The sequence below is a fragment of the Myripristis murdjan genome, chromosome 4 (assembly GCF_902150065.1).
Source record: "Myripristis murdjan chromosome 4, fMyrMur1.1, whole genome shotgun sequence".
Classification (NCBI taxonomy): domain Eukaryota; kingdom Metazoa; phylum Chordata; class Actinopteri; order Holocentriformes; family Holocentridae; genus Myripristis; species Myripristis murdjan.
This window is the reverse complement of record NC_043983.1, coordinates 18,112,908-18,137,975: the sequence shown is the minus strand read 5'-3', so window position 1 is coordinate 18,137,975 and position 25,068 is coordinate 18,112,908. Positions and strand designations below refer to the sequence as shown.

Genomic DNA, 25,068 nt, shown 5'->3' with positions numbered 1-25,068 from the left:
TGACCCTTTCATCATAGAACAAGGCTGCTAATCTACTAGTAGCAAGTCAATCATGGCAAACATTTTGATTGTGAGTGACCATATGTGACATCTGTGGCAAACAGTCTTATATGACGTTACAAATCCTAAATCTAGTTAGTGAGGATTGGAATTGAGCCTTGGCATTGGACTTTTTTCAAAATATGATATCCCTGATCTTCAAAACAGGTGAGTTTTGTGATGTTGATGGCATTGCCAGTGTGCCATGATCAAGAATTAAACTGGATGATGTGAGTCAGCACATGGCACTGCAATAATCAGGACTGAGGGAGATGTGTATGGGCCAATAAAGGGTATTAGATAAGACCATGAGAGGCCTGTGGATTAGAGTAATCCTATCCACTAGCATTGAGTATCACACACATTACATTCCAGCATAGCAGAGGAGGAAGATGGAGGTCACCGCTCGCTGTGTTGCTGTGCTGTCCCTCCTGCTCCTATCCCATGGTAAGACCATGACGCTTGGTAAGAGATATATAGAAAATCATGATGCAACCTCTAAAAGATCAGGGATGCAACTTTCTGCACTGTCTTGAGAACTGTATCTGTGTCTTGCCACTAGTGGTGGTAGTTGTTTGACTGACTGATGAAGTTACTGCATAGAAATCTTACAATGAAATACACAGTTGACCACATTTCTTTATAAAGAGGCTTGCTGATCACTATGTGGCAAACAAGCAGTTTTGTTTTGTGTTTGTGGTTATAATGAAAGTAAGTTTTCCCTTAACATGGCTTTTCCCCCTGAACAGTTTTCATCTGGACAAATAACTATAACATGCGCATCTATTATACAGGATTATTTGGGATTTTTGTTAATGACCTGTGACTAGTCAGTGTGCAAACATGTAAACAACTTGAAATTTAATTTAGGCAGTTGTGAGTTCATTTTCCTCATTGGTGTTTTTGATTTCTAAAGTCAAATTTAGTTTTAGGCCATACGTCGTGTTTCATCATCTCTTTTTTATTTATGTTCCATGCATCTTTGTACATGGTATAGTCCTGATTGCCGTTCGCTCACAGGAGGTAAGAGCTCATTACTAAACCACTTAAAGACGTTTGAAATGTGATTGCAGCTGACTCTGAAAGCAAACTCTGGATTAACGTCTTCCTGTGTGTGCTTCTGCATGCACTTGGCAGGAAGAAGAGGCCGTGCAGGAGGAAGAGCTGCAGGAGGAGGACCAGCAGGTCATTGAGTCATGGACCAGGACAGTCAAAGCATGCACCTGTGACTGTGAAGCTGCTGACTCACCCACAGGTATTCCTGCCGCCATTACTCCTGAGCCTCCAACCTCGCTGCTGCCCCCGTCGCTTCAGACTCACCCAATGACCTGCATGCCAGGTGAGGACTGTCAATCTGACACTGGAGTCCCCTCCAAAAGGATGTTGGGTTTCCATGATGAACCCATGAACAGCAGAGAAAGGGTTGTTAGGGAGAGATCTGGAGTAGCATTCACCAAATGCTGTTAGATAATCTTATTACTAGTGCAGCAATGTGATGAGCAGATTACGGAGCCCAAAATAGGATGTGCCCTTCACCTAAAAGCATGATACTGGGCAAAGGAGCAACACATTAGATCATATCCTGCTCCTCTTTGTCAGCCTCATCATGCAGGGCTTTCGAGTTGAGCAGAAAGTTTCAAAGATCCCAAGAATCCCATGAAGAAGAAAGGCTTATTTGAAAATGAAATGAGGATGCCACAAATTCAAACCTGGATATTACACACCTGTACAAGGGCTCATTGTGGTGTCTGATGCCGTGTGGACTCCATAATCCCATATCACATGCAAAAATATCTTAACAAGTCATTTAAGTGTCATATACTGCATTAACATCTTGCATGTTAAAAAATCTGCCAGCAGGATGAGATAATCCCACTTCTCTCCAATGCAGTTTCACTAGTTTCATGAGTTTTTCAGGGAAAAAGTATAACTATATAGAAACAAGGCAGAGTAAGGCATATCTGCCCTCAAGTATTAAGAAAATGACATCTGATCTAAGATAATCCTGTGAACCAGTTGAGCAGTGGAAAGTGGGATTATCTCACCCCACTGGCAGATTTTTCCACTTGTAAGAAAAATAAGATTTTTAACCTTGAATATGAGACTAAATTTCTTGTTAAGATGAATGTTTTTGCAGGGAACATAAAGTCAAAAAGATTAACATGCTGTTAAAAAGTGAATTGAGTTGCCTTTTTTATAAACACATATGAAATCTTCCACAGAGGCTTTGGAGAATTTTTTTTATTTAAAGCATAATGGCAAAATTCAGATAAGATAGTCCTTCTAAGCAATTGGTGGTGTTTGATGGCCAAAATGCATTTGCACGGCTGTCCTCCACAGAATGTCCCTATCACAAACCCCTGGGCTTTGAAGCTGGATCTGTGACAACAGACCAGATCAGCTGCTCCAATCAGGAACAGTACACCGGCTGGTACTCCTCCTGGATCCCCAACAAAGCTCGCCTTAACAACCAGGGCTTTGGGTGAGTCTTTTTGTGTGACATACAAGGAAACAATCCATTTAGTGAATATATATATTTACATCATGTTCATTTTTGCTTACATGGGCTTGGGCTCTCTTCTGTTAGGTGTGCATGGCTTTCCAAGTTCAATGACCAGTACCAGTGGATTCAGATTGACCTGAAAGAGGTGGGTATAGTGTCTGGCATCCTCACCCAGGGCCGCTGTGATGCCGACGAGTGGATTACAAAATATAGCATCCAGTACCGCACTGTTGAAACGCTCAACTGGATCTACTACAAGGACCAGACGGGCAACAACAGGGTGAGTATGTACTAGTCAGGCTAGGGCTGTTTTTCCTAAAACCTGTGTGTGTGTGATGAAATTCACAGTAGAGGAGACTGGAAAACAAAACAGCAAAACATCAGCTACAACTGTAAAAGTGCTGAGAGCATCACACTATGTTAAAATGAGGCCAGGGTTGATGGCAACAACACTTCAAATGAATTAGCAGCACTGACAAAAAATTGACAGTAAATATACACATGTAATGTTTTTGCCAGGCTTCCCTTCCTTGAAACAATGGATCCACTCGTCATAGTGTGGAGCCTATATTTAGTTGCTTAATACAGAGCGACAACACTTTACAGTGAGCACATTTATTAAAAGAGAACAAAAGCTTCATGACGTTACATGGTGCATTCATAAACGCTGATTCAGTTTCGGTCTTACAGCTGTTATTTAATGTTTCGTCTTTGGAAATCCCCCATTGACATCATACAGTTGAAAAAATGCACCTAAAACTCCCTTGACAGCCTTGTTTATTTATTTTTTTTTTTTGTCTGCTTGGTGTTTTATGGTTCTAGCAGGTTTCATTGACGGTGCTGTCCACCAAGGTTGCTCACATTGTGCTCTGGAAAGGCACATTTTGTCCAGGACTGACACAGCAGTCAGAGCCTGACTTTGAATTGGCTCTTTGGAAACTGAAAACTCTGCATCCTCGGTTCAGGGTTACTTTTCCATGTCTGCTCTGATTAAACACAAGATAGAGGCAGCACAATCACTGTGCAACTGACAATGATAAATAATACAAAATTTTGTCTGGAAAGACTTTTAGACGCCAGGAAATATACTTCATTTAAAGGTTTCTGACAAAGTAATGCTTTGAACAAAAATTGTCACAGGTAATTGCAAACATCCAGACTCATGTGCAGCACATTTCTCCAGCCTGTGTACTAGTATAAAGTACAGCTGGCACAGATGATCACTGGACTCATCTCAGTAGGGAAACACAGCAGTGAGCATCCTCAAAATACCTGCTTTTGATCACAAGATCAGGGCCAGTCACTGAAATGTGTGGTCAGTTTGTTGTGCCTAATAATCTTAGCCATACACTTGCCACACACACACACACACACACACACACACACACACACACACACACACACACTAAGCTAACATTTATACTGCACATCAGTGGGGGTTCCTGGCCCATAAAACTGGGAAATCATTCTATATCTGTGTCAAGAATTACATAAATGTTGCATGAAGGCCTTATTAAAGTTGATATAATAAATGTATTCATGAATGTGTCATAAAGAGGCAATTATTCAGTCATTATGAATATTATAATCTAGGCTTGAAAGTTGCCAGTGGAGTCATTTAACATTCGCCCAGTTTAATTTGCAGGCTGCTTTTGGTTAGTGTTCAGATGTACCATGTAGCCAGAAATGTTACGGACAGCGGCCAGTTAAAGGACAATACAAGCTATTTTGCGAGCTGAGTGAGAATTAAACAAAGGATCTCCCTCTGGCTGTCCGTCAACTGTGCCAAACCTTGAAGAGCAATGTCATTTATTTGCAAGTCCTAAGTGTTATAAGTTGTTTTTTGTGGGTTTGCACAAAAACACAGTAACATGGGAGTCTGTTTAACCGATGGAACTGATCGATTCATGGATTGCCACAGGTATTCCTTACTTGAAAAGCATCAAATTTTCTGAGACTAAAAATTGTCATACTATGACCAAGTATTTGGTGATTGGTGAAGCATACACATGCCTGATTCTGTTGTTCCCCTCATAGAATAATACTTCCAACCATTGTATATTTTTCATAGCTATTTTTTGTTTTATGCTGATTGAGCCGTTCCAGTGTGTATGGTAAATGACACCAAAACAGCCTCAGTGGTCAAAATGCTTTGATAAATACAGAGGTGTTACGTTTCATCTGAAGAGTTGCCTAATTTTACTGTGATTTAGCATCACTGGCAAATCTTTACAAAGAAAGTGGACACAGTTGAGTTTAATGTGACATTTTGCATCGGTGTGCTGTGTTCCAATCATGCTTAATAAGGCTGAGGCAATTTTGACATACACTGGGAACACGTTCAGGCATGGCACGTGTTCAGTCAGCACAAAATGAGCACCAAGTAACTCAATAATGAAAAAAACAAACAAACAAAAAAAAAACCCATCAATTAGTGGTTTGCGCCATTAAATCCTATCAGTACGAGAGGAACATGCTGGATCTGCATGTCAGAAATGATGGCATTGTTGTCCCCTGCCGTGAAATTGAGCAAGTGGCTATAAATCGTCCCCAGTCCATCCATTTGTCTGTTGTGCACAGTAGCTCAGATACTGCTGATCAGATTTTTCATGCATTTTGCCACTGCACTCCATCACTCATACTGACACTAATTGGCCCAACCAGGAGCTACAATTACAACTTAAATCAAGGTCACATACTTGTGGGGATGACATGTTTACTGTTGCCTTGTTTCAGTTTCAGTCATCAGCAGTCTGAGCCAGTATGACTAACAAACTCCTGCATCATCCATGAATAAATATAAACCAACAATATCATTTTGAATGTTATTAGGAAAGCGGGCAGAGAGACTTATACAGTGAAATGAATGTAAAGAGACGTGAAAATCCAATATATGGTGACATGTTGTGTTGATTGTCTGCTGCTTGTGCTCTCTCAGGTGTTTTATGGGAACTCTGACCGATCCTCCACTGTGCAGAACCTGCTGCGCCCACCTATTGTGGCTCGCTACATCCGCCTGCTGCCTCTGGGGTGGCACACCCGCATCGCTGTGAGGATGGAGCTGCTCATGTGCATGAGCAAGTGTACCTGAAGTGCACCGGGCACCTCAGCCTGCTTCGCCCACTGTCCACCCTTCCCCTGCCAACCTCCAGTCACTCGCCAAAAGGGGGACATCTTTTTTTTCCAACATCTCTTCTTGTGGTTATGACCTTGTTATTTTGATTTTGTCTTCATCTTTGCTGAAGATGTTCTTTGGTGAAGCAAAAGGTAAAATAATTGTGGGCAAGTGATATTTGGTGTCTTTCGATGTACTCTATTGTCTGTCTTTGTGTCTGTATGAATTATATTTCAGTGTTAGAATGACTATTTCAGTGCACAATTCACATTCCCAAGTCTTTGAAATGTACAACATTGTGGGTACCTATGTCCTTCAATAAAGCGACAGTGGTGAAAAGAAAGATTTATAATTCTTTCTTTGGCTCAAATATCTTACTTAAAAAAGACTTTGCAGGTAGAGAGTTGAATCAAATCAGTTTGTTTTATTTGAGATTTACTGATACATATGTAAACATGAATATTCTAAAATAGTTAAGCATTCGTTTGTGGGTTCATATGTCCTCGTGTAAATGCTCTGTTGGAAAAAAAAAAAGCAGATTAACACTGACTATGCTACTAATTTGTGTCTGTAATAAAAGCACAAACTTAATACTTGATTTCATCTGAATAGTTGATAAACATCTTCTGTTATAAATATTACCAAACAAATAGTCACACATTAGTATTAATATAATACACTGTGTTCCTTCAGCAAAACAGTAATCCAAAGGAAAAAAATGTATTGTGTCAGAGAGTGTGCACAGTCCTTAAAGATGCACAATACACAATACGATTTAACGGTCATGTTTGGACTCAGTGTGGTCTGTGGGCGTTGTCAGCCCAGGTGCTGACAGTCTTCACACACTGTGCAAACAATGAACACAAAGTGAAGAGGAATTTACATAGACTAATAGCAATATTGCTATGTCACACGGTCTCTTCAAAGTGCAACATTAGAAAGTTTAGGATTTAGTTTTGCCAAGCTACCTTCATGGCACTTTGTCTCAGATGGAAAACAACTGTAGTGAAGAGCTTCTGCCCCCATTGTGGTTCCATTTGAAGATTTCGTAAAACCTGGTTCCAAATGGCTAAAGACATCCAGTCATTTTAAAAACTGACCAGTAAACCCTCAAAGTCCTACAATTTCATGTGTTGTAAAAGTAATTACAAGAAATTATTGAAAAAAAAAATGAAAAAAGCTTGTAGACCTATATAATATAATTTTTTTCCAACAGTTACAAATTGTAAAATATTCCGGGCCCACTGGTAAATTTCTTCATTGATTGAACGTGTGGAACCACTTGGGACAAGCTATTATGAAATCTTTCTATGAGAAATGAGCTTTAAAAGACTTCCATGAATCCTGGTAGGGGTGGGACCTCGGCGCCTTATGAAAATCCTTCAGTATCCAACTTCAGATGTCCTTTGCCATAGACTGGATCCTTGAAGTCTGCTCAAAACAGTGCAAATTAAATATTAAGGTTTTGTCGTTGGTGTCCGAAAATAATTCATACACAAGGCCTGCATGACATATTCATTCCCTTTTTTTTTGAATAAATGTTTGTTGATAAAAATATTTTAGTGTTTACAGTAGTGAGTCTTAGATAATTTTACTACCAAACAGACCCCGGCACAATTTGTACGAGGAACAATTAACATATTAAGTTATTCTGTTTGTTCTACTGGTAATGACTGAGGTGTAACCGTAGTTTTTAAGATATACTGAAAAAAAACAAACAACTCCTTAATATAGTGCATGAAAACACTTTAAGTGAATTTAACAGAGTCAACCCCTACATGTTAGTACATAATAATCTCAGTCAGAAAAATAGTAGATGCAGTGCTTCATTATATCCTACAGAGGGTGATGTAGGTTCAGGTCGTTTCTATCAGTTTATGGCACCATAATTTCTAAAATGGCTGCATTTCAATATGATATAAAAACCTATATCCTAACAATGACCAAGCAAATCTAAAGGTCTTAGACTGTCAGTGCCAACTCAGAAAACTTTGGCTCTAGTTTCAAACACAAGACTGCTTTGAAATGAAGTTGTGGTTTGTGCAATGCACACTTGAGCATCCCTAACCAGTATGACAGAGCACATCCAAAGGCAATGCTGCTTGGATCAAAGGGTTAATCCTGGGTAAGATGAACACAATGCAACGTTACTGGCATTACCAATCTCTATTGTAACAACTGATAAAATGTTATTTGTTCAGACTGCTTTAGATAGCCTTAAGGTAATACTATGCAGTAAAATGTACTATATTTCTAGTGAATAGAATCAAAAATACTTACACTTAAAATCTACACCTTAGCTATCCATATATATATATATATATTTAATCTGTAACATATTCACTTTATGATAAAAATTATAATCAGAATTACATATGTAATATTATAAAGTCTATCAACCATGGAAGCTTTAAAAAATTAAGACATGAAAAGGCCTACGCTTTCGGCCTATTTGCAAGCAGGTGGTTAAAATGGAAGGGTTTAATATCTGTGTGTGTGAGTGTTTGTGTGAGCGTGAGTGTGTCTTCAATAGGGGTAAAAGCTTAGGAGTGACAGTTGGGAGGCAGAGGGGTTCGAAGTGGATCTGAGCACTGGATGGCGGGTGAGGGACATTACAGAGCTGTCTCTTTCAGGTCGTTCAGGTTTGGCATACGAGATCGAGAAGGGCGTCCAAAGCCGTGCCCGTTTTGACCTCCCTTGATGCTCATTTGCTCTGGGTATGGGTTGCCCTCGGTGCGGCCCAGGCCTGATGTGTGCCAGCCGGACTCCATCTGCCCCGGGAGCGGGTAGGCTGCCTGTCGGCTCTTCAGCTGGGGGGTGCTGACTCCTGAGTGACCCCGACTTTCACTGAAACCAGTTTTGGCAGAGGCTGGATTAGGTAGGGGCTGGAAGCGCATATCGGACGGGGCGGTTTGGTTGGAGGATGAGGATGAAAGGTGCAGGAGCTTGCGCAAAGACTTCAGTGGTTGACTCTGAAAAAAGTTACAGCACATTAGAGGGACTCAACATGTTATCTAACCTGAATAAAATTGAGGTTATTTATTATTCATGTGTAACCAATAACGCCAGTGGTCATTGAGAAGTACCGGAGCGTGTGCATCTGACATTTTCTCAGGTGGCCAGTCATTGTCCCTGTCCCTGTCACGCTCTTGGTCCCGGTCCCTGCTCTTGTCGCGGGTCCTGTGGCGGCTGCTCTGGTGGCCAGAGGACCTGGAGGACTTTTGGATGACTGTATCCACCCCTTCATTAGGAACCTGTTACACAGAGGAAATCGGTGTCACTTAACCTGGCAAACTTTACAACTTCATATGCATATAGAGCAAGCATCCTTAAGTATTCCCTGACCCAAAGGAGAGTATGGGGGAGAGATAAGCCCGTTTTGTACAGCACTGGCTCGTTTGGTGATTACAGATGTTACAATCAATAGCTTATCTAAAGGCTTAGTATTTCCAAACTGTCTACAGTTCATGCTGCTGACACTGTTTTCTGCTCTACTTTTCTGTCACTGTCTGATTTCCTCTGATTATGTTTACTCTGTCTCCAGCAGAAACACCTTCCCTACAATCTGAGCAAACAGTCACATGCAAATAGAAAGAATCTGAGTGGAAGAAAAAGAGTCTGAAACTGTCCCTCTGTTTCATAATAAAACATTATTGCTATTTGGGTGATAATGAATGAAAACTGAGTGGAATATCAAATATGAAAATGTGGCGGCTGTTGTATTTTGCAATTATTTTGTCAAGTGGTACTTCATGTGAGTGTGAGGGTTTCTGATCTATGCACCGTAATCAAGTCACAGTGCTCATCCATCTCACTCTCTCTCCACAGGGTTAAGGCACACTTTGAGGGGCACAGAAGTTGACGTGCATGTGTGCAATGTTGGTAAGCTACACACTTTGCTCCACATGATAGTGTCACCATGCAAAACAGACTCTCCTGACTCCCAAAATGACATGTGTGTAACCATAAGACCGAGCCCTCCCTCTTTCATCAGCTCATAACCTGAAACATGCTCTTAGCTATGCAGCTGGAATCAGGGCTATCTGATCAGAATCCCATAAGTGAACACAAAAACAACCAGCCAGATCAATAATGTTAACTGTACAGGGGGGCCAGATTCACGAATGTGGTCTTATGATAGATCCAAAGTGCAATTCCTCTGCAATTCCAAAATATTTCTTTAGTAACATTACAACAATATTATATACAATACTATATAAATAGTACTGATAGGTTGTAGAATATAGGGTTTGATATACTTGGCTACAAATCCATCATGTGACCAAAAAACAAATAAAATGACTAGCAACCGCTAACGGTTGGACTGAAAACAAACCATGAACGAGGTCAAAAACATCTCCAGTTGGAGGTTATGATTTAAAGCAACTACAACTTCTGGTTTATTTAAATAAGTATGTGTATGAAATGATGTCATCATTCATTGCTGTTACTTGGCTAAATCCCATAAGTGTAACTGTAAAATTTTATTTTCAATAGACATAAGACAAAGCTTTACTCGGGCCTACACCAAGTAAAGATAATATAAGATAAGATACAATAAATGTTATTCATTATGTTAGGTGTGAGAAAATCTACGAAGACCTTGAGCTATAACCATATCCTAATTGTCATCCTAATTGTGTTTAAATGTATGACATTAGAGACTTGGCATTTCACTGAAGGAAATATAAAACACGCACAGGACTGTCTTAAAATAACAACAAAATCATCCACAAATTTGAGAAGGTTTCATGAATCTGGCACCAGATGAACACAGCCCTGTTTGTCTGATTCAAACTTCTGAATTTTATGTGTAAGAATATTTATAATTGGCACATCATGGCATATCATACTGGATCAGGTTCATACTGATTTCTGTATAGACCTGGCTGTTTGCATTCATTATTACATGAATGAATCACATTTCACCAGATTTATTATAAAATTATTATCAAAGAACATGATTGAGAACAGGCTTTGAGCAAAACAATACAGGTTTGATTAATGTTGTTAATGCATGCAATGTAAGATGGGTAACATGGAGTTAGGAGATTAGTAGGATACTGTAAAACAGCGCTGTACCATGGGAGAGGACACTACAGGGAGGACTCTCACAGAGGAACTATGCTTTATGTTATTCTTTGAGTTAAACAGAGGGAAAAGACATTTCTTGATGATGGGAGGCCTTCCATCAGGGATTTCCATCTGCAATATAGAGGCATAGGACTCCAGTGGAACAGGAAAACATGATGCATGTATCAACAATGACAAAAAATGATTTTCTCTCTCTATAATGCTACAATAAAGTGCCATAAAGACATAAAGCATTGCAAAAACAGAAGAGATATGCAGACAGACAGCAACATGAAGACATTAAACCACAGATACATGAATTACTGGATATGGCCTATGTTCTCTACAGAACAATGCTAAGAGGATGGTGCTAGAAAATGACTAAATCACTGAGTGTCACTGAGAATTATCAACAGAGAACCCACCATTTGAGATTTTTTCTTTTTCTTCTTTATTGCTCTGAAGAAACCCTGCTTCTCCTTTTCTTTGGATGGCTCAGATGTGTTCATAACTACAGTCTCTGGGCCACTCCTTGGAGCAAAACAAAGGACATTGGGCAGGTCAATCCAAGTAACAATGCAGGGTAGTTTTCAAAAACCCAATAACATTTCCATTTACTGTCACTTCTGTTAAACTCAGCATGCCATGGCGCAGATTATTGCTGTTGAGGTCAACCATTAGGAAGGACATTATTTGGGAAATCTGCTGTGGTAAGAGGACATATTTACCAAGGGTCAAAGGCTGGTTGACGTTTGGAATGGTTAGACAAAGTGCTGCCATCTGCTGCCAGGCCAGAGCTCCGGCTCTGCCCCCTGTTGTCATGGAACGAGTTGTCTGGCCGGGGAGAAGGGACTGTTACAAAATACAGTCCATTAGTTCATTCAGCTTTTGATGCATGGAGAACATGTACTGATCTGTGCAGTCCCACCAAGCAGTCATGGTTGTGCAGGCCACACCAGGCTAGCCAAAACCGATGTTAAAACACACTGTTCAAGTGTAAATATCAGCCAGAATCCATGTACAAAAAGGAATGTGAATTGTGACCAAAAAGCCCTACCTTGTGGTAGAGGAGTATTTCCAATAGTACCTCTACATCCACTAAAAACAATGGAGAATTTCCCTCAGATGTTGAAATAAATAGTAAAAGACAGACAGTAGATCGTTCTGAATATGAGATGAAGATTGCTGGGGATTATGTGAACGTTTGCAGCTAAGTGTAGGGCTAAAGATAAATTCCTCAATAACTGAACTTTAACTTGCTACATTAAGCAGATACTGTTCAACAAATAGCAGATATTGCGGTGTAGGTTTTAGGCCATACTGGAGTTTGACTGTGTTGTATAGAGCGCAGTGGGAAAAACGTAGGGTCAGGGAGATCACTCTCTAACTAAACCAACCTCTGTAGAAGCTGCCCACCCTCCTAGACATGGAGTCGCTGTAGATGTTGCGGTTCTCTTTGGAAGAACCCCCATCCTCCGTTTGCTGGTCATGATACATCCCAACCTGGGTCACAATACAAAACCTGATCAAGCAAAATCCAGAGACCAGTTGCTAGGCATTCCTCACTTTCTGAGTGGTTAGTTTTTGACTTGATTCAACAAAGCACTGTATAATAGACTCCATTCAGGAATGAGACAGAGGAGGAAATGATAAGAAACATAATTGCCATGTTGATAAATTCGGTATATGTAACACCTATAATTTCCCAGTGGTCACAATCACAGATTATCTGCAGAATTCAGCTATTACAGGTATGTGCTCTAGACTAAAATCAAAAATATACTGCATTGACAAGCTTGACTGTGCTATCATAAGTAGTCACATTAGAGGGAAGCAAAGCACAAAGAGAAAATGAAGAGGCATCTGATGCACAGAGACAGAGAGAGCAGTTCATGACAGCAGTATCCACCCACATCCACACTCTCAGAAGACTGAATGTGGGTGGGGAATGGTGGGTGCAGGCAGAATATCGGACCTCGCTTTTTTGCCGCTGTATGTGAAAAGATGCGGTGTTGTCCCGTGTGGAGTCCCTTATTGGGGGTCTGCTGTGGGTGACCTCAGAGGTTGCCTGTTCGCTCTGTTGATGAAGAGATGATGAAGCATGAAGTGAGCTTGACATCACAGCACACACATATACATACACAGATACACAGACAGAAAAATAAAAATTTATATACATACATATATATAAATATATATATGTATGTATATATATATATATATAAACGCACACACGGGATATGACTCACTGTATATTCTAAAGCAAAGGTCACACTCCAACACTGAGCAACATCCATAAGGTGAGTGTGACAGTAATGTTAAACCTGACTTTCCTACAAAGCTGAGGAACAGGCTGCCAAGAATTAGGTGAAATCATATAAACACGTCAATATTATCTTCAGCAGTTCAATAAATATTCACTGCACAACTGTGGAAGCTTGTGAGATAGAGGCGGTGATTTGCAATACAACGTCATGCAGAATAACATTGGCTTCGACTAGATATAGGCTTAGAGTTTGTTTGGGAATTATGTCTGGTAGGGGGTGAGGGTGAAGTTTGGTGTGGGTTGCTGACAGACCCTGCTCATGTCGTCTTCTCTGGAGGAACCCCCTGAGTGCCGGGGCAAGGTGCGGTGCTGCAGCTGTGGAGAAAGGAGCTGGAGGCTGCTGGCTCTGGTGGGCACGCCTTGTCCCACTACCAGTCCTTCGTCTCCCGCGTGTGTCCTCTGAAGGTCCCTCCGTACGTACATGGAGTGGCGATGTGGCCGCTGTTGGGAGGAGAAGGGGCTGGTGTATCCCTGACCGTAAGACAGCGCATCATGTGGGGCAGACAGGGAGTGAGCATGGCTCCCGCCAACACCGCTCTCCCCGGGGTCCAGAGCATCTGAGGACTTGGCCTCATCTGAGGTCTTGTGGCGCGTGGAGGAGCGCCGGTATGATGAGTCTAAGGTATTGCTCTCTCTATCTGAGCGCATGCTTCCTCGGCCACCTGTGCTGTGGCCTAACCTGTCCCCACGGCGGGTTGATGGGCTGCTCGGGGCTGTGAGGTCAAGGCAGCTGGAGGGAAAGTAGCGAGATGAGGGCTCATCAGCCATTAGGTGCACTTCATTTAGGTTCCCTACTGACTTGGCGTCACTCAGCATGCCATGGCTCTTGGACAAGTTCAGATAGGCGAACTTGGAGGAACTGTGGGATTCCATGTAGCTGTGTCGACTGTGTTTGTCCCCTGATTGAAGCGTGTTGGTCTTCCCCTCCACAAAAGAATGGCGGTTCTGCTGTGAGCGGAAGTTGGATTTGAGGTACTTGGCTCCAGGGCCGTCAGACACCTTGGACCCCAGATTTACGTCAAAGTCCCCCTTGCTCTTGCCTTCGCTGGGATTGAGCAGATGAGGCAGGTTACTGCTGGCCAGGTCCATGTTGCATGAGGTTGAATGGTTGAAGATCTGCGGCTGGTAGTTCTTAGGATGCAGCGTGGGACTAAGGTTGACCGAAGCAGATATATTGCCATTGAGAAAGCCATCATTGCTGGGGAGTACGTCTTCATGCCGAGGCAGACTGGAGCAGTCTCTGCTGCTGGAGCGGTGGTGTCCTGAGCTCTTTCCTCCATGACTCCTGACAAAGAAAGAGACATAACAGTGTCAGCTTTTATGAATTCTTGAGTGCACATTGAAGTGCTGCATCCACATGTGCAATGCTGATATGTAGGCTTCACATGGTGCACCAGAAGAGCCATCCAATGAAAATCATGAATCAGGTTTATATCATCATTTGTAGTGCTGTGTTTAGGAACAGTTAATTTTTTATTTACGACCTGCAACTAATTGCAAGAAAATTAAATTAAGTCCATCAGGCCAAACTACACTGCAACTGCTGCAGATAATAAACAGGTCTGAATAGTACGTAGGGAGTTCCTTAGTCAAAATAAGAGGTCAGTTTGCAAACAATATGTAGATGCTGACGAGGATAAACTAGCTTTAGTGTGCATTACTGACCTGCTGGGGGTGGTGTTGTCTCCATGGTGAGGTTTTCTCTTGGAAGAGCGTACAGGTGTAGGTGTTGGTGGGCCGGGCCGCTCCACCAGCCGCTGGGTCTGGAAGGCGTGGTGGTTCAGGCTCTGCTCTGTCAGAAAGCGCTCTGTTGGGCTGAGCAATAGCAAGCTCTGATGCACAAAAACACAAGAAGCCCCATGAGTCTTCAGGACACACCAGACCTCGCAAACAAACTTAACAGTCCTGCTACTATGAGTCATCTCCATTATCATAAAAGTCAGGCTTCAAAATGGAATCGTGTCCCACATTCACTAAACAGTGATGAGAAAAACACTGACTATGACATTTTCTTTTTTCTTTCTTGAATAAATAAATGTAATAATTATATCCCTCTGCATTCGCATATAACTGTTAAAGCAAGCTGAATCTTCTGTCCAAATAAAACAAACATGAATTGTGACAGTCTTTTTGAAATCAAATTTTTAGTGGAAACAACATTTTCTCATACTGATGAATGACAACAACAAAATGAAAGAGGCAGACAGTTACTCTTTGGGAGCCATGCAGCTTTCCATTAGCAATCAAGTAATGTTACCTGAGAATCTACCAGTAGAGGTTTAACCTAAGAAGGGATTCAAACTGATTAGTAATGAGAAAGATGCTTGTCCCTTTCCAAGTCTGTCCTGGGATGGTATTATATTAGCAATGAGTCATTACCTACAGGGAAAAGCACAAGTGCACAGCCCACATGCTTGACATGGAACTCCTGTTTACAGTGCAGACACAGCAATAACAGCAGTGCTGGAACCCGGATATGAGCTGAGAGATACTGAAGCATGAAGGAAGCATCATGCAGTCATCAGGTAAACACTCACCAAGACAATGATGCAATGACCAGACATCTTTTTTTCTAGAAATTATAAAGTTTTATTTTATAGCCATACAGAGTTTGCTTTCATAGATGTAAATGAATGAATATAAAATAAACCAAAAAAAAAGTGCTCCCTTTGCAGAGCAGCAGCAGGAGAGCTTGGTCAGTCCTGTGATCCTTACCTTCATCAGGTCCAGCAAGGCTCCACTGACGATTCCCAGGTATCTTCGCTCCAGGGTTTGGGGGTGGTTCACAGCAGGGAACTAAAACAAAAGTCAGCACAAAACAGCTTTGCTACTAATAACCAGTGGAACCATAGGTTTGCCCTGGGCTTTAAGGTGGCGGGTTTAAAGTCTGGCACATCGCCTGTGTCCAGATACAAGTCCCCACATTAACAAACACACCTTTTCCTCTCTATGCATGAGTTGCGTGATCTCACATTGCTGGGCTCTTGCACTTTCTGTGTTGTGTGTGCTAGTATCCATCTGCAAAAACATTAATATGTACCTCTGATTTACTTTCAAATGGTCTTGTAATGGTCTTGTAAAATGTATTAAGCACGCTCACAGTGTGCCAAAACTGTGAACAACTTCAAACTCCAGTTTCTTCAAACTCCAGTTTCTTTCCATGCTGGCACTTACAAGCTAATATTTCGGAAATTTGCCTATTTCACCTTTCATTAATTTTAAATACTAGTTTTCCTCAGAGAAAGACTGTGAGTAATATTAATCTAGATCTGCCTCAGACTGTTTGCCTTAAAGACATACAGGACCTGTACCTTTACATCACAAGGTTTTGAGTGGTACAGAGAGTGTACAGTAGCTGGCCACCTGGACAAAGTAAATTCAAACATTCTGTGTTCACTCACAAGAGCTTTGTGGTTTTTGTCCTGCTCTGCTGCATTGATATTTTAATAATAACAGTATGGTTGGTCCCAGTAAACACAATTCTCATTTAAGTGTTGGTCCCATGGTCACCGTACTTCTCCTTTGTTAGCAAGGAAAGTTGACCATGCAAGTGGGGCAGAGCATATATGAGGATAAGAGTATTGAGAGGTTGTGCATTAAAAAAAAAAAAAAATCATGTGTAGCAGTGAGAGGGCGGTGCCAATAGCACAACTCAAGCCTAATTTATGTATTTTTTTTCCTTGGAAGGTTTAACAAATAGACAGGTATTCGATTCCTCCTGGCCTACAAGGGATATTTCAGAAAAAGAAAATTTGTATGTTGTAAAGGTAATAATGTTAATGGAAGATAAGTAACATTCAATTGAGAATTTATTTAGGAATTGACACCATACCACCAAATTTGTCTGATTTCATTTCCAAGTGCCAAAATTCCAAAATATTTCAGTGTGTAGCACTGTCAAGCAGCAGGAGCACTGTCAGTGGACATTCACACTTAGGGATTCATACAAGGGCAGTTTTCTTACTAATAATTCATGTATGGAGGTGTGGGCTGGTAGAGAAAGGGAAGAATGGCCCAGGTCTGCTCTACCACCAGTCTGCCACTGAAGACTATCACAGCCTTCCCTCACAGAGCACACAGGATACATGATACACGATGAGTCATTGTGATCCAATCAGTCACGGCACAGCAAACTCAGCCAGAAAAGAAACAAGCAGAGAGCACAGAGACAGAGCAGGGAGAGAAAATAAATAAGGGAAGAGAAAAGAGGAGGAGGCAGCAGAGAGAGAGAGAGATGACGAACAAGAAAAAAGATCAAGTTGAGAGCAGTGGGAAAAAAAAAGTGAAGAAGCAAAAAAAAAAAAAAGAGCAGCATGAGAGAGAGACAGGATGAAGCGAGTGGGTCAGAGAGGAAGAGGAGCAAGGGGATAGAGAGAGAAGAATGGAGGTTGGGCCAATGAGTGATGCGGTGCTGCAGAGTGGTCTAACATTACCCGCAGCCCGTGGAAGCGAGGGTTGTTATAGAAGAGCTTCATCTGTTCTGGTGGCAGGGGTCCCAGCACTTTTTGGATGGTAAAGAGCTGGTCGATCTCGCTCTCTCCTGGAAACAGAGGCTGTCCATCACTCAGCTCCCCCAGGATGCAGCCCACTGACCACATGTCCACTGCCTTGCCATAAGGAGCCCTGGGACCACAGATTTAAGGAGTGACTGCTGGTGATTAATGCTAGGCATAAGACTATCCGCTTAACTACACGCCAGTTCGTTGAGTTTAGAATAGTAACCGAGGTCCACTGTGGGTTCCTGGACAAGGCCAAAAAAGAACAGACTTACCCAAGCAGGAGCTCTGGAGAGCGGTACCATCTAGTGGCCACATACTCTGTGTAATTGGCATCATTCCCCTCAGAGAGATTACGTGCAAAGCCTGGCAAGAGAAGATAGAGAAGGCAATATATAATAAGACGGAAGTGTGTTTGATACGTCTACATGCTGAAACACCGAAAAAAAAAAAAAATTCAGCTGGCCACCTTTCTGTGCTCTAGTAATGCCTCTAAGGCACAAGCCATGAAGTAGCTGAGTTAGGTCAAGAGCCAAACTCCTAAGATAGACTTGTAGGATGTAGGAGAGATCACAAGCGCTCTGGGACTGCTTTGCAATGGTAAAAGTAGCATCATTATTCTGAATCCTTCGAGACTGATTTTAAGTAACTAAATAATCGCTGCTTATTTTTATATTCCTGCATGACCATTATTAATTTGAAAATACAGAAATCTATATGCTATAATAATTCATTATAAAAACACATTTCTACATAACTAATTGTTAACTGAAAAGTAAGAAGAAGAAAAATATTCTATAATGAATGGCATCATACATCATTAAAAATAGCTAGAAGCCCCACTGTTTTTCTGAGGCTCTCATAATAAACGCTCTGTACAACAACTGAAAAAAGACACTGTCCCAAATGCAACTCTTTGAATTTGTGGACCACATAGAAAAGTTCATTTGGCCTGTGTCTGTTGTCTGAATGCCTTTTGGAAACTCTGACACAGAGCAAACAGAAGGTCTTCAGTCTCTCACTCCAGATTGCATACATGATGTCAGCCATGCAATGTTTGTCGCTACCCCCCGTTTTGTTTTGGTTCTGGTATTACCACCAGATTGAAATGAGGCTTGACAAGCCTCTTGTTTTCCAACACATCTCAATAACTGAGAGCAGGGAAGAATGCACACCGTCACGCTCAGAATGAGAAAAGATGGTTGCGCGCAGCTTTATATAGCCACTTGAAGACTGCCTACACTCTTGAAACGCTGGTTTCAGTCTTATGTTGCCTTATGAGGTATTTTTCTTTTGCAATAGAGTTATAAATGTTTAACCACTGCTAGAGGTGCTCACCAAAGTCACATAACTTGAGGACATCGTCTGAGCTGATGAGGAGGTTCTCTGGCTTTATATCTGAGGTGGAGAACACAGACAGGAGGTAAGGCAATATGAAGCTCCCTGCCAGCTTCTTCATTACATCATCACCACAATCAGTTCTAGTACCACGTATTTATCTGTTTCAAACAAAAAAATAACATTTCAACTGTCTATTTAATTAAAAATAAACAGAACAAGAAACCCAAGACTGAAATTCTATCTGTGAAAATCCACAGAATGTAAAGACAAGCTGTAATGAATAGATCAAACCCCCCTATATCACTGTCATATGTGTGCCTGGATATACCACAGGCCATTTGGATTCCTGCTCTGTTGTGACCTGTGTGCCAAAAGCTCACATGGTCCATCTGGTTTGCCGCTGATTCGCCAAAGGCTCACTCCGTGTAAATAATTGAATGATTTGTCACAATAATTTAGACAACATATGAGGAAATCACTTCAGCAGAGAGGAATATTTAGATACATTAGATCCAGTTCCACTTTGCACTGCAGCTCTGTAAAAGAGCGTGTCAAAGTCGGTTTAGATAAATTGTTACTTGGTGCTGTGCAAATGCAAGCACAGATGGTGCCCACTTATGGTGTAGTGGTTAAGACCCCAATCTCTGGACTTCCGTCTGCCCCTGCTAGGCTAAGATCAAATCTGGCCAGAACCGTCTTTCCCCTGCCTCACTAACACTGTCTCCTTCCCAGGTTTTTTACTATTTGTCTTACAAAGGTGAAAAACACTAAGAGGAAGGGACTTCCTGCTCTATTAATAAAAAAAGAGATTGATTTTACCCCTGTGAACAATGTCATGCTTATGGCACCAGTGAATTGCTTTGATCAACTGGTAGATGTAACTGCGCACTTTCTCGAGCGGCACACCATTGGGTAGCTCCTCAAGCAGCTCGAGCATGTTCTAAAATGGAAAGGTACAATCAAGTTAAAATTAATTTCCATCCATGGTGACATCAGTGTGAAGGATGAACTGGGCAAAAAGGAGCAGTGAATACAGGAATGTTTTGCAGTGGGCCTACCTTCTCCACGTACTCAAAGACAAGGTAAAGCTTTCCTCTCCTGCGGAAGGCCTCCTTCAGCTCAACGATGTTCTCCTGCTTGAGGGTGCGGAGCATTTTAAGCTCCCGTAGCGTGGTCTCTTTAACCTCCTCATTCTCTGCATCGAGGTGAGACAGAGGAAATCAGGACCACACAAACCACAAGAGATTACATATGACACAGGAGATTATAAATGAATGGAATGACACGACAATTGACTGTAACAGAATAGAAGGGAAGACGATATACACGCAAGTAATAGTGTGTTGAGAATGTTTAGAAGCCGAGATGATAAATGGAGGTGGATGTTTTGATGGTCACGATAATGACAAACCTTTGTTAGAAATAGGCTACATGTGTTCAGCTTTACAAAGCCTTGCTTCCATTGTCAAAGAACTGGGACCTCTTACCTTCACTGTCCTTGAATTTCTTAATGGCCACAATTTCATTGGTCTCCTGCAATGAAAACAGAGAGCAAATAATTAGAAACCAGTCCTGCTGTTTAGTGCTCCTGTCAGTACACTAACAATGGGCAAACACAACAGCAGAGATTATGGAGCATACCGCTCATCTCACTTGATGGTACTACTGCAACTATTTATATTGCTAATAGTAATAACTCGAGCAGAGAGGTTAGAGATATTGACCATGGTTTGTTTTGGAGGGGAGGGGCAAATTCATTGTTTAGGAAAAAGCCAAATAAATAAATGTATTAAAAATCTGTGTATTTTGGCCCACTGTGGGTCAAAAATTGATGAAGTTGACTAAAGATGTTAAGATGCAATGTGTAAAACGGCACTGTGATAAAATTGTGGAATAAGCACAAAATTTGATGGTCCACATGACTGTGCTCATCAGACCCACAATGAAGGACCTTTAGATTCTTTTGACAAAAACTTCTACTTTTGACCAGAGGGTACAGCGCCACCACCTGGACCTCTGCTGTCATTACTGATTCAGCACATCTCTGCAAGCAGCTGCACAGGTCAAAATTTGAACAGATAATGTTCAAAAGAGATGTTCAAATACAACAGCAATAACAGCAATTATAGCAATAATGTGTCATCTGGTGTAACATGACATTCACTCAAGTCAAAACAATTATCCTAATGCACTTGCACTACGACATGTTATAGCCCTTTATAGTGAGCACAAGGCTACGGCTAAATATTCATGATGGTGCATGGTGGATGGTGGGGCTTAGTGCTTTCAAAGTGGCATTTCCTTTGGGCACAGACATGTATTTTTCTTGCCTGCTCCTGTGTGGTATTTTAGTGACTCACTGTGAACTTGACTGTGCCTTAGTGGGTGGAAAGGTCCAGTAACTTGATTTGTTAGTAACAATCAAATTGTGCAGTGCAATTCTGGTGTCAGGATTAAAGAACAATCACATTTTCACACAAGAGAGTTTTAACCATTGTGTTGAATGGAGACAGATTTTTTTTGTGGGCTACAGTCCCGAGTATGCGATGCGCAGCACACTCTGCACTTTGCTGCAAGTTCAAATTTGCTGAACGTTGTAGCTGCCATGCACTGACGTTTGACAGTGCAGCTGACAACAGTGGGCCTATATGTGCCTGTACAACTGATGGTCCAAAATGGGAGAAAATTTGTTTATGTGTATGTCAAGCTCCATAACAATTCTACAATAGCATACACCCAAAAAAGCACTTTCATAGAGAAAGGTCAGCCTTCAGATGGAGCTGCCAGGCTGGTTAACGATCTCGCTACTGCAAGCATTTAGCCTAATATACCCTCATATGCCCTGTATGCAAGCTAATATAGTGCCACCAACTGCAGCTACTGGAGTAGTTAAATGTGCTAAAAATCAACATGCAAAATCTGTGCATGTGCCTTTATGGAGATTTGCAGTTACATGGTCCAATGTTACAAACACAAGGCAAAAAGCATAGCTATGGTCTAATATTATTAGAACTTATCAATATATTATTGGGGTTTTACAATGCAATGTGCACATGAATAGACCCTATTCAAACGACGACTTTTTGGGGACATGCTTGCCAATGTGACTTTGATATAAATCCCTCACAAAGGAAGGAATGAAGTGTATTTTTTATTTTGCCTCTTTTTTGCCAAGAAAAATCACAGATTAAACATTTCTTTTGAAGGCATTCCTGGCCAAGCCATTTTTCATTCTAACTATATATGCATGCGGCTGTGCTGTGAATGATTGTCATCCAACAGCTGTCAGTGTGTACTGTGACGCACAGAGTGGGGATTGTGGAGGCGGCTGCATTCTCTACAGATTTCTGAGACTGGCTGGTGGATGGTTTGCCTGACATTAACCAGACTTTGACCCAAAGAGTTGGGGAACTTTTTTGATGTCGCCCACAGCAATAGTGTCATTAATGAGGAGGCGAGTGTTGTGATTGCAGATTTTTTTCTGATTTGTCTTGTCATTCAGTGATTCAAGCCCATGGTGTATGCAAACTGTACAGTGGTTACCCCAACAGAGAGCAAACTACAACCTGCTTGGCTTTCAAAACAATGTCAAGTTAGCTTATTGCTGCAACCACTACTTTCATCCCAAAAGATTTTCCATGTTGTTGTGCATCAGGTGAATTCAGGGTGCTACTGCTTAGCAATGAATGACGCTGCCTGTCGTTGTCTGAATGGCATATCTGGCAAACAATAAAACCTCATACTGAGTGCATACCGACTAGAGCACATTGCTCTGTCTCAGGTTTTTAGTCACCTTCCATCTACCTCTGCATAGGAGGTTTAAGCTGACTCACTACAGGATGGCCCCTTCCCATAGCTAAATTTGAAATACATGTCTTGGAATTTAAAACAACAACAACAACAACAACAACAACACCAACATTCATTTTAGGTGAAGTTAGATGGTGGACCTGTAACCAATGGAAACACTTATCCTTCCATTTATCGCAGTGATCTGTGCACCGCTGAGAGTTGAGGCAAATGTGGCACAAATTAACCTAATATGACTCTTGTTTGTTTTGTATTGTATTTTTCGCTTCATTTCAAGACATGAATTTCAAATACATATGGTACATTGTGCATACAAATAAGTGTTTTTTTTTTTTTTTTTTTTTTTTTTTACTTTGACAGAGCTTGGCCAATGACTCTCATAGACTTAAAGTGCTAGGCTAACATGAAATGTTACCCATAGGAACCGAACCACTGGACATACAGAGGCGAACATCATGTCTCAGTCCAGGTAAGTTGTAAAAAGGGTATTTTGTCCAAAATGTTGGAGTAGTCCTTTATTAAGCTGTTGTGCTCGCTACACTCACTATTCTGTATCTCCTGTACCAGTACATCAGTTCCCTCTTAGGAGACGCTTTGGTGCCGCATTTGCTTTGGACTCTTCTGTCATTAGATTGTAGGAGTGTAGTCACGCAGAGCACACTTATTTTAAAGACCTGATCTGATTGGTCATGACTGATGTCCCCTAGCACAACTACTGCAGCTTGCCTCTGTGCACAAAATACCCAAAAATAAGTTGCCTTGCCCTGTGTCCTTGCGTCATGTGCCTGTGACTATGTTTTGCATCGTGCACCACTCAATCACAAACATGCAGCCCTAAAAGCTTCACTGATAAACTATAACAAACAGTGGATCAATGGACAAAAAATGACATCTCCAACACATGCTTTTAGGAATGAATGGCACTGAATAATCAATAGTATCAGGAATGAACACAGAGATTCAGACAGATCATGACCTGATAAAGCTAAAAAATCACCACTGAGTCATTGTTTTACTGACACCATTCTCATCATCCTTCCATGAGGTCTCTGTGAGAGACACCCCTCCAATAGCCCTGTTTCTCTACATGTCCTAGTTAGGCCTGGTATTTCTGCCTATGGCTCAGAGCTGTGCTCTAGTTTCCCCCTCTCAGAAAGCCACAGGCAGCATCACGCCAGAGCAACATGGATCACAGTGAACAGTGAGCCCTCCTCCCAGCACAGTGGAATATAGGATGACTCACAGCAGGGTCAACATCATGATCGTCACAGCACTAAGCACATGCAAACTAGCCTGAGCGAAGTGAGATGATACAAACAAGAGTGTAAATTAAATAACCTGTTACATTATTAGCCTAAATTTTGCTCACACATTTGGGAATAAGACCCAATCTGTAGCTATACAGCATTTCAACGTCCAGCATTGTAAATCATCAGAGCAGCGTCAGAGAGAGAAATGGTACGTTGACCTAACTGCATGTACTTATGGAAGTTTGATGGCACGTAGATGCCAGTCCTTGCAGGATCTGCACTGAGTTGAGACCAGTGCCATCATAGCTCCTCTCCAAGCAAACAACCGTCAGACATAAACACAAACTAAAATAAAGAGGGACATTTACTTGTTTCACAGGTAGGAATTCAAACAGGCTGTTATGCCAGTATTATGAGGTGTGTCAAATGATTATTGTACTTATTCTTGTGTCTAACAAAAGTAAAATATCTAGCAAAATATATGTAAAAATACTGTAGGAACCTGTTGTTTCTGTACAGCTCCTAAAATAATTGCTGTACACACATTGCAAAGAAGAAATAGGCTGACTTATGTTTTGGGTTGTTTTTTTAAATATACTAAGGTTAGAGTTAGTTGGTGTAAGCTCAGCCTAGGCCTATATTTGGATGACGAGCTTACTGTCAAACAGCTAATTTAATGAATAAGGCTTATTTCAACACAACTTGGATAGAGGGTAACTGACTTAGAGATGGTAATTCACAAAGACATTTCATAAACATTTGAAGGAAAAAAAAATCACAAAAGATGACAACCTGGAAATCAAATTAAATCTTGTGTTGTCTTGGTTAGGTGGTGAACCTCATGCAAATTTTGAGGTTTTTTTTGTTGTTGTTTGTTTGCTGAGTGAAAAACAGCTACAAAGAAAAGCAATCATGGCATTATTAACATGGCGCAGTGGACATCGGTCAGGGGATGAGACAGGTGCTTTGATTATAATTGTGCACAATCAAAGGACTGAAACCATTTTCTGCAAATCAGGCTTACTGTTATTGAGCAGTATTTAATAAAAAAAAGAAGCAAAGATTCTATTGTGAAAATTCATCTCAGCTCTGAGTCTTCACACCTTTCTGAAAAT

At 41.3% G+C, this 25,068-nt stretch overlaps 2 protein-coding genes across 6 annotated transcripts in view; one reads left to right on the top strand and one right to left on the bottom strand.

Moving 5' to 3' along the window:
• Window positions 1–386: 386 nt before the first annotated feature.
• Window positions 387–6,000, top strand: LOC115357708 (retinoschisin-like). 3 transcript variants are annotated; one of them, XM_030049342.1, is made up of 6 exons: window positions 387–486; window positions 1,037–1,062; window positions 1,177–1,294; window positions 2,380–2,521; window positions 2,627–2,822; window positions 5,481–6,000. In XM_030049342.1, exons 1-6 carry the CDS (start codon window positions 432–434, stop codon window positions 5,631–5,633), a joined length of 690 nt encoding a protein of 229 aa, XP_029905202.1. In that variant the 5' UTR covers window positions 387–431; the 3' UTR covers window positions 5,634–6,000. The 3 variants fall into 3 exon arrangements, with proteins under 3 accessions (XP_029905202.1, XP_029905200.1, XP_029905201.1); XM_030049340.1 differs by having other exon boundaries at window positions 1,177–1,378; XM_030049341.1 differs by lacking the exon at window positions 1,037–1,062 and having other exon boundaries at window positions 432–487; window positions 1,175–1,378.
• A 66-nt stretch (window positions 6,001–6,066) lies between these two features.
• The window catches only part of LOC115357707 (cyclin-dependent kinase-like 5), a 41,771-nt gene continuing 22,769 nt past the window's right edge, over window positions 6,067–25,068 (bottom strand). Inside the window, exons 4-19 of one of the 3 annotated variants that reach the window (XM_030049336.1) lie at window positions 20,381–20,426; window positions 19,952–20,088; window positions 19,713–19,833; window positions 18,891–18,950; window positions 17,828–17,918; window positions 17,490–17,679; window positions 15,772–15,852; window positions 14,722–14,888; window positions 13,309–14,341; window positions 12,706–12,807; window positions 12,128–12,233; window positions 11,459–11,582; window positions 11,156–11,261; window positions 10,740–10,862; window positions 8,744–8,911; window positions 6,067–8,629 (exon numbers count right to left, since the gene is read on the bottom strand). In XM_030049336.1, coding sequence (XP_029905196.1) covers window positions 8,270–8,629; window positions 8,744–8,911; window positions 10,740–10,862; window positions 11,156–11,261; window positions 11,459–11,582; window positions 12,128–12,233; window positions 12,706–12,807; window positions 13,309–14,341; window positions 14,722–14,888; window positions 15,772–15,852; window positions 17,490–17,679; window positions 17,828–17,918; window positions 18,891–18,950; window positions 19,713–19,833; window positions 19,952–20,088; window positions 20,381–20,426 — 3,015 coding nt within the window. In that variant the 3' untranslated portion in view covers window positions 6,067–8,269. The remainder of the gene's footprint in view (window positions 8,630–8,743; window positions 8,912–10,739; window positions 10,863–11,155; window positions 11,262–11,458; window positions 11,583–12,127; window positions 12,234–12,705; window positions 12,808–13,308; window positions 14,342–14,721; window positions 14,889–15,771; window positions 15,853–17,489; window positions 17,680–17,827; window positions 17,919–18,890; window positions 18,951–19,712; window positions 19,834–19,951; window positions 20,089–20,380; window positions 20,427–25,068) is intronic. The other 2 variants (XM_030049337.1, XM_030049339.1) reach the window with 2 other exon arrangements.

What these genes read in the sequence shown, in the direction of transcription:
- LOC115357708 (XM_030049340.1), top strand. Translation starts at nt 432, where the DNA reads ATGGAGGTCACCGCTCGCTGTGTTGCTGTGCTGTCCCTCCTGCTCCTA. An exon ending in CCCAATGACCTGCATGCCAG is followed by an intron (nt 1,379 to 2,379) that starts GTGAGGACTGTC and finishes TGTCCTCCACAG; the next exon opens with AATGTCCCTATCACAAACCC. An exon ending in ACCAGACGGGCAACAACAGG is followed by an intron (nt 2,823 to 5,480) that starts GTGAGTATGTAC and finishes GTGCTCTCTCAG; the next exon opens with GTGTTTTATGGGAACTCTGA.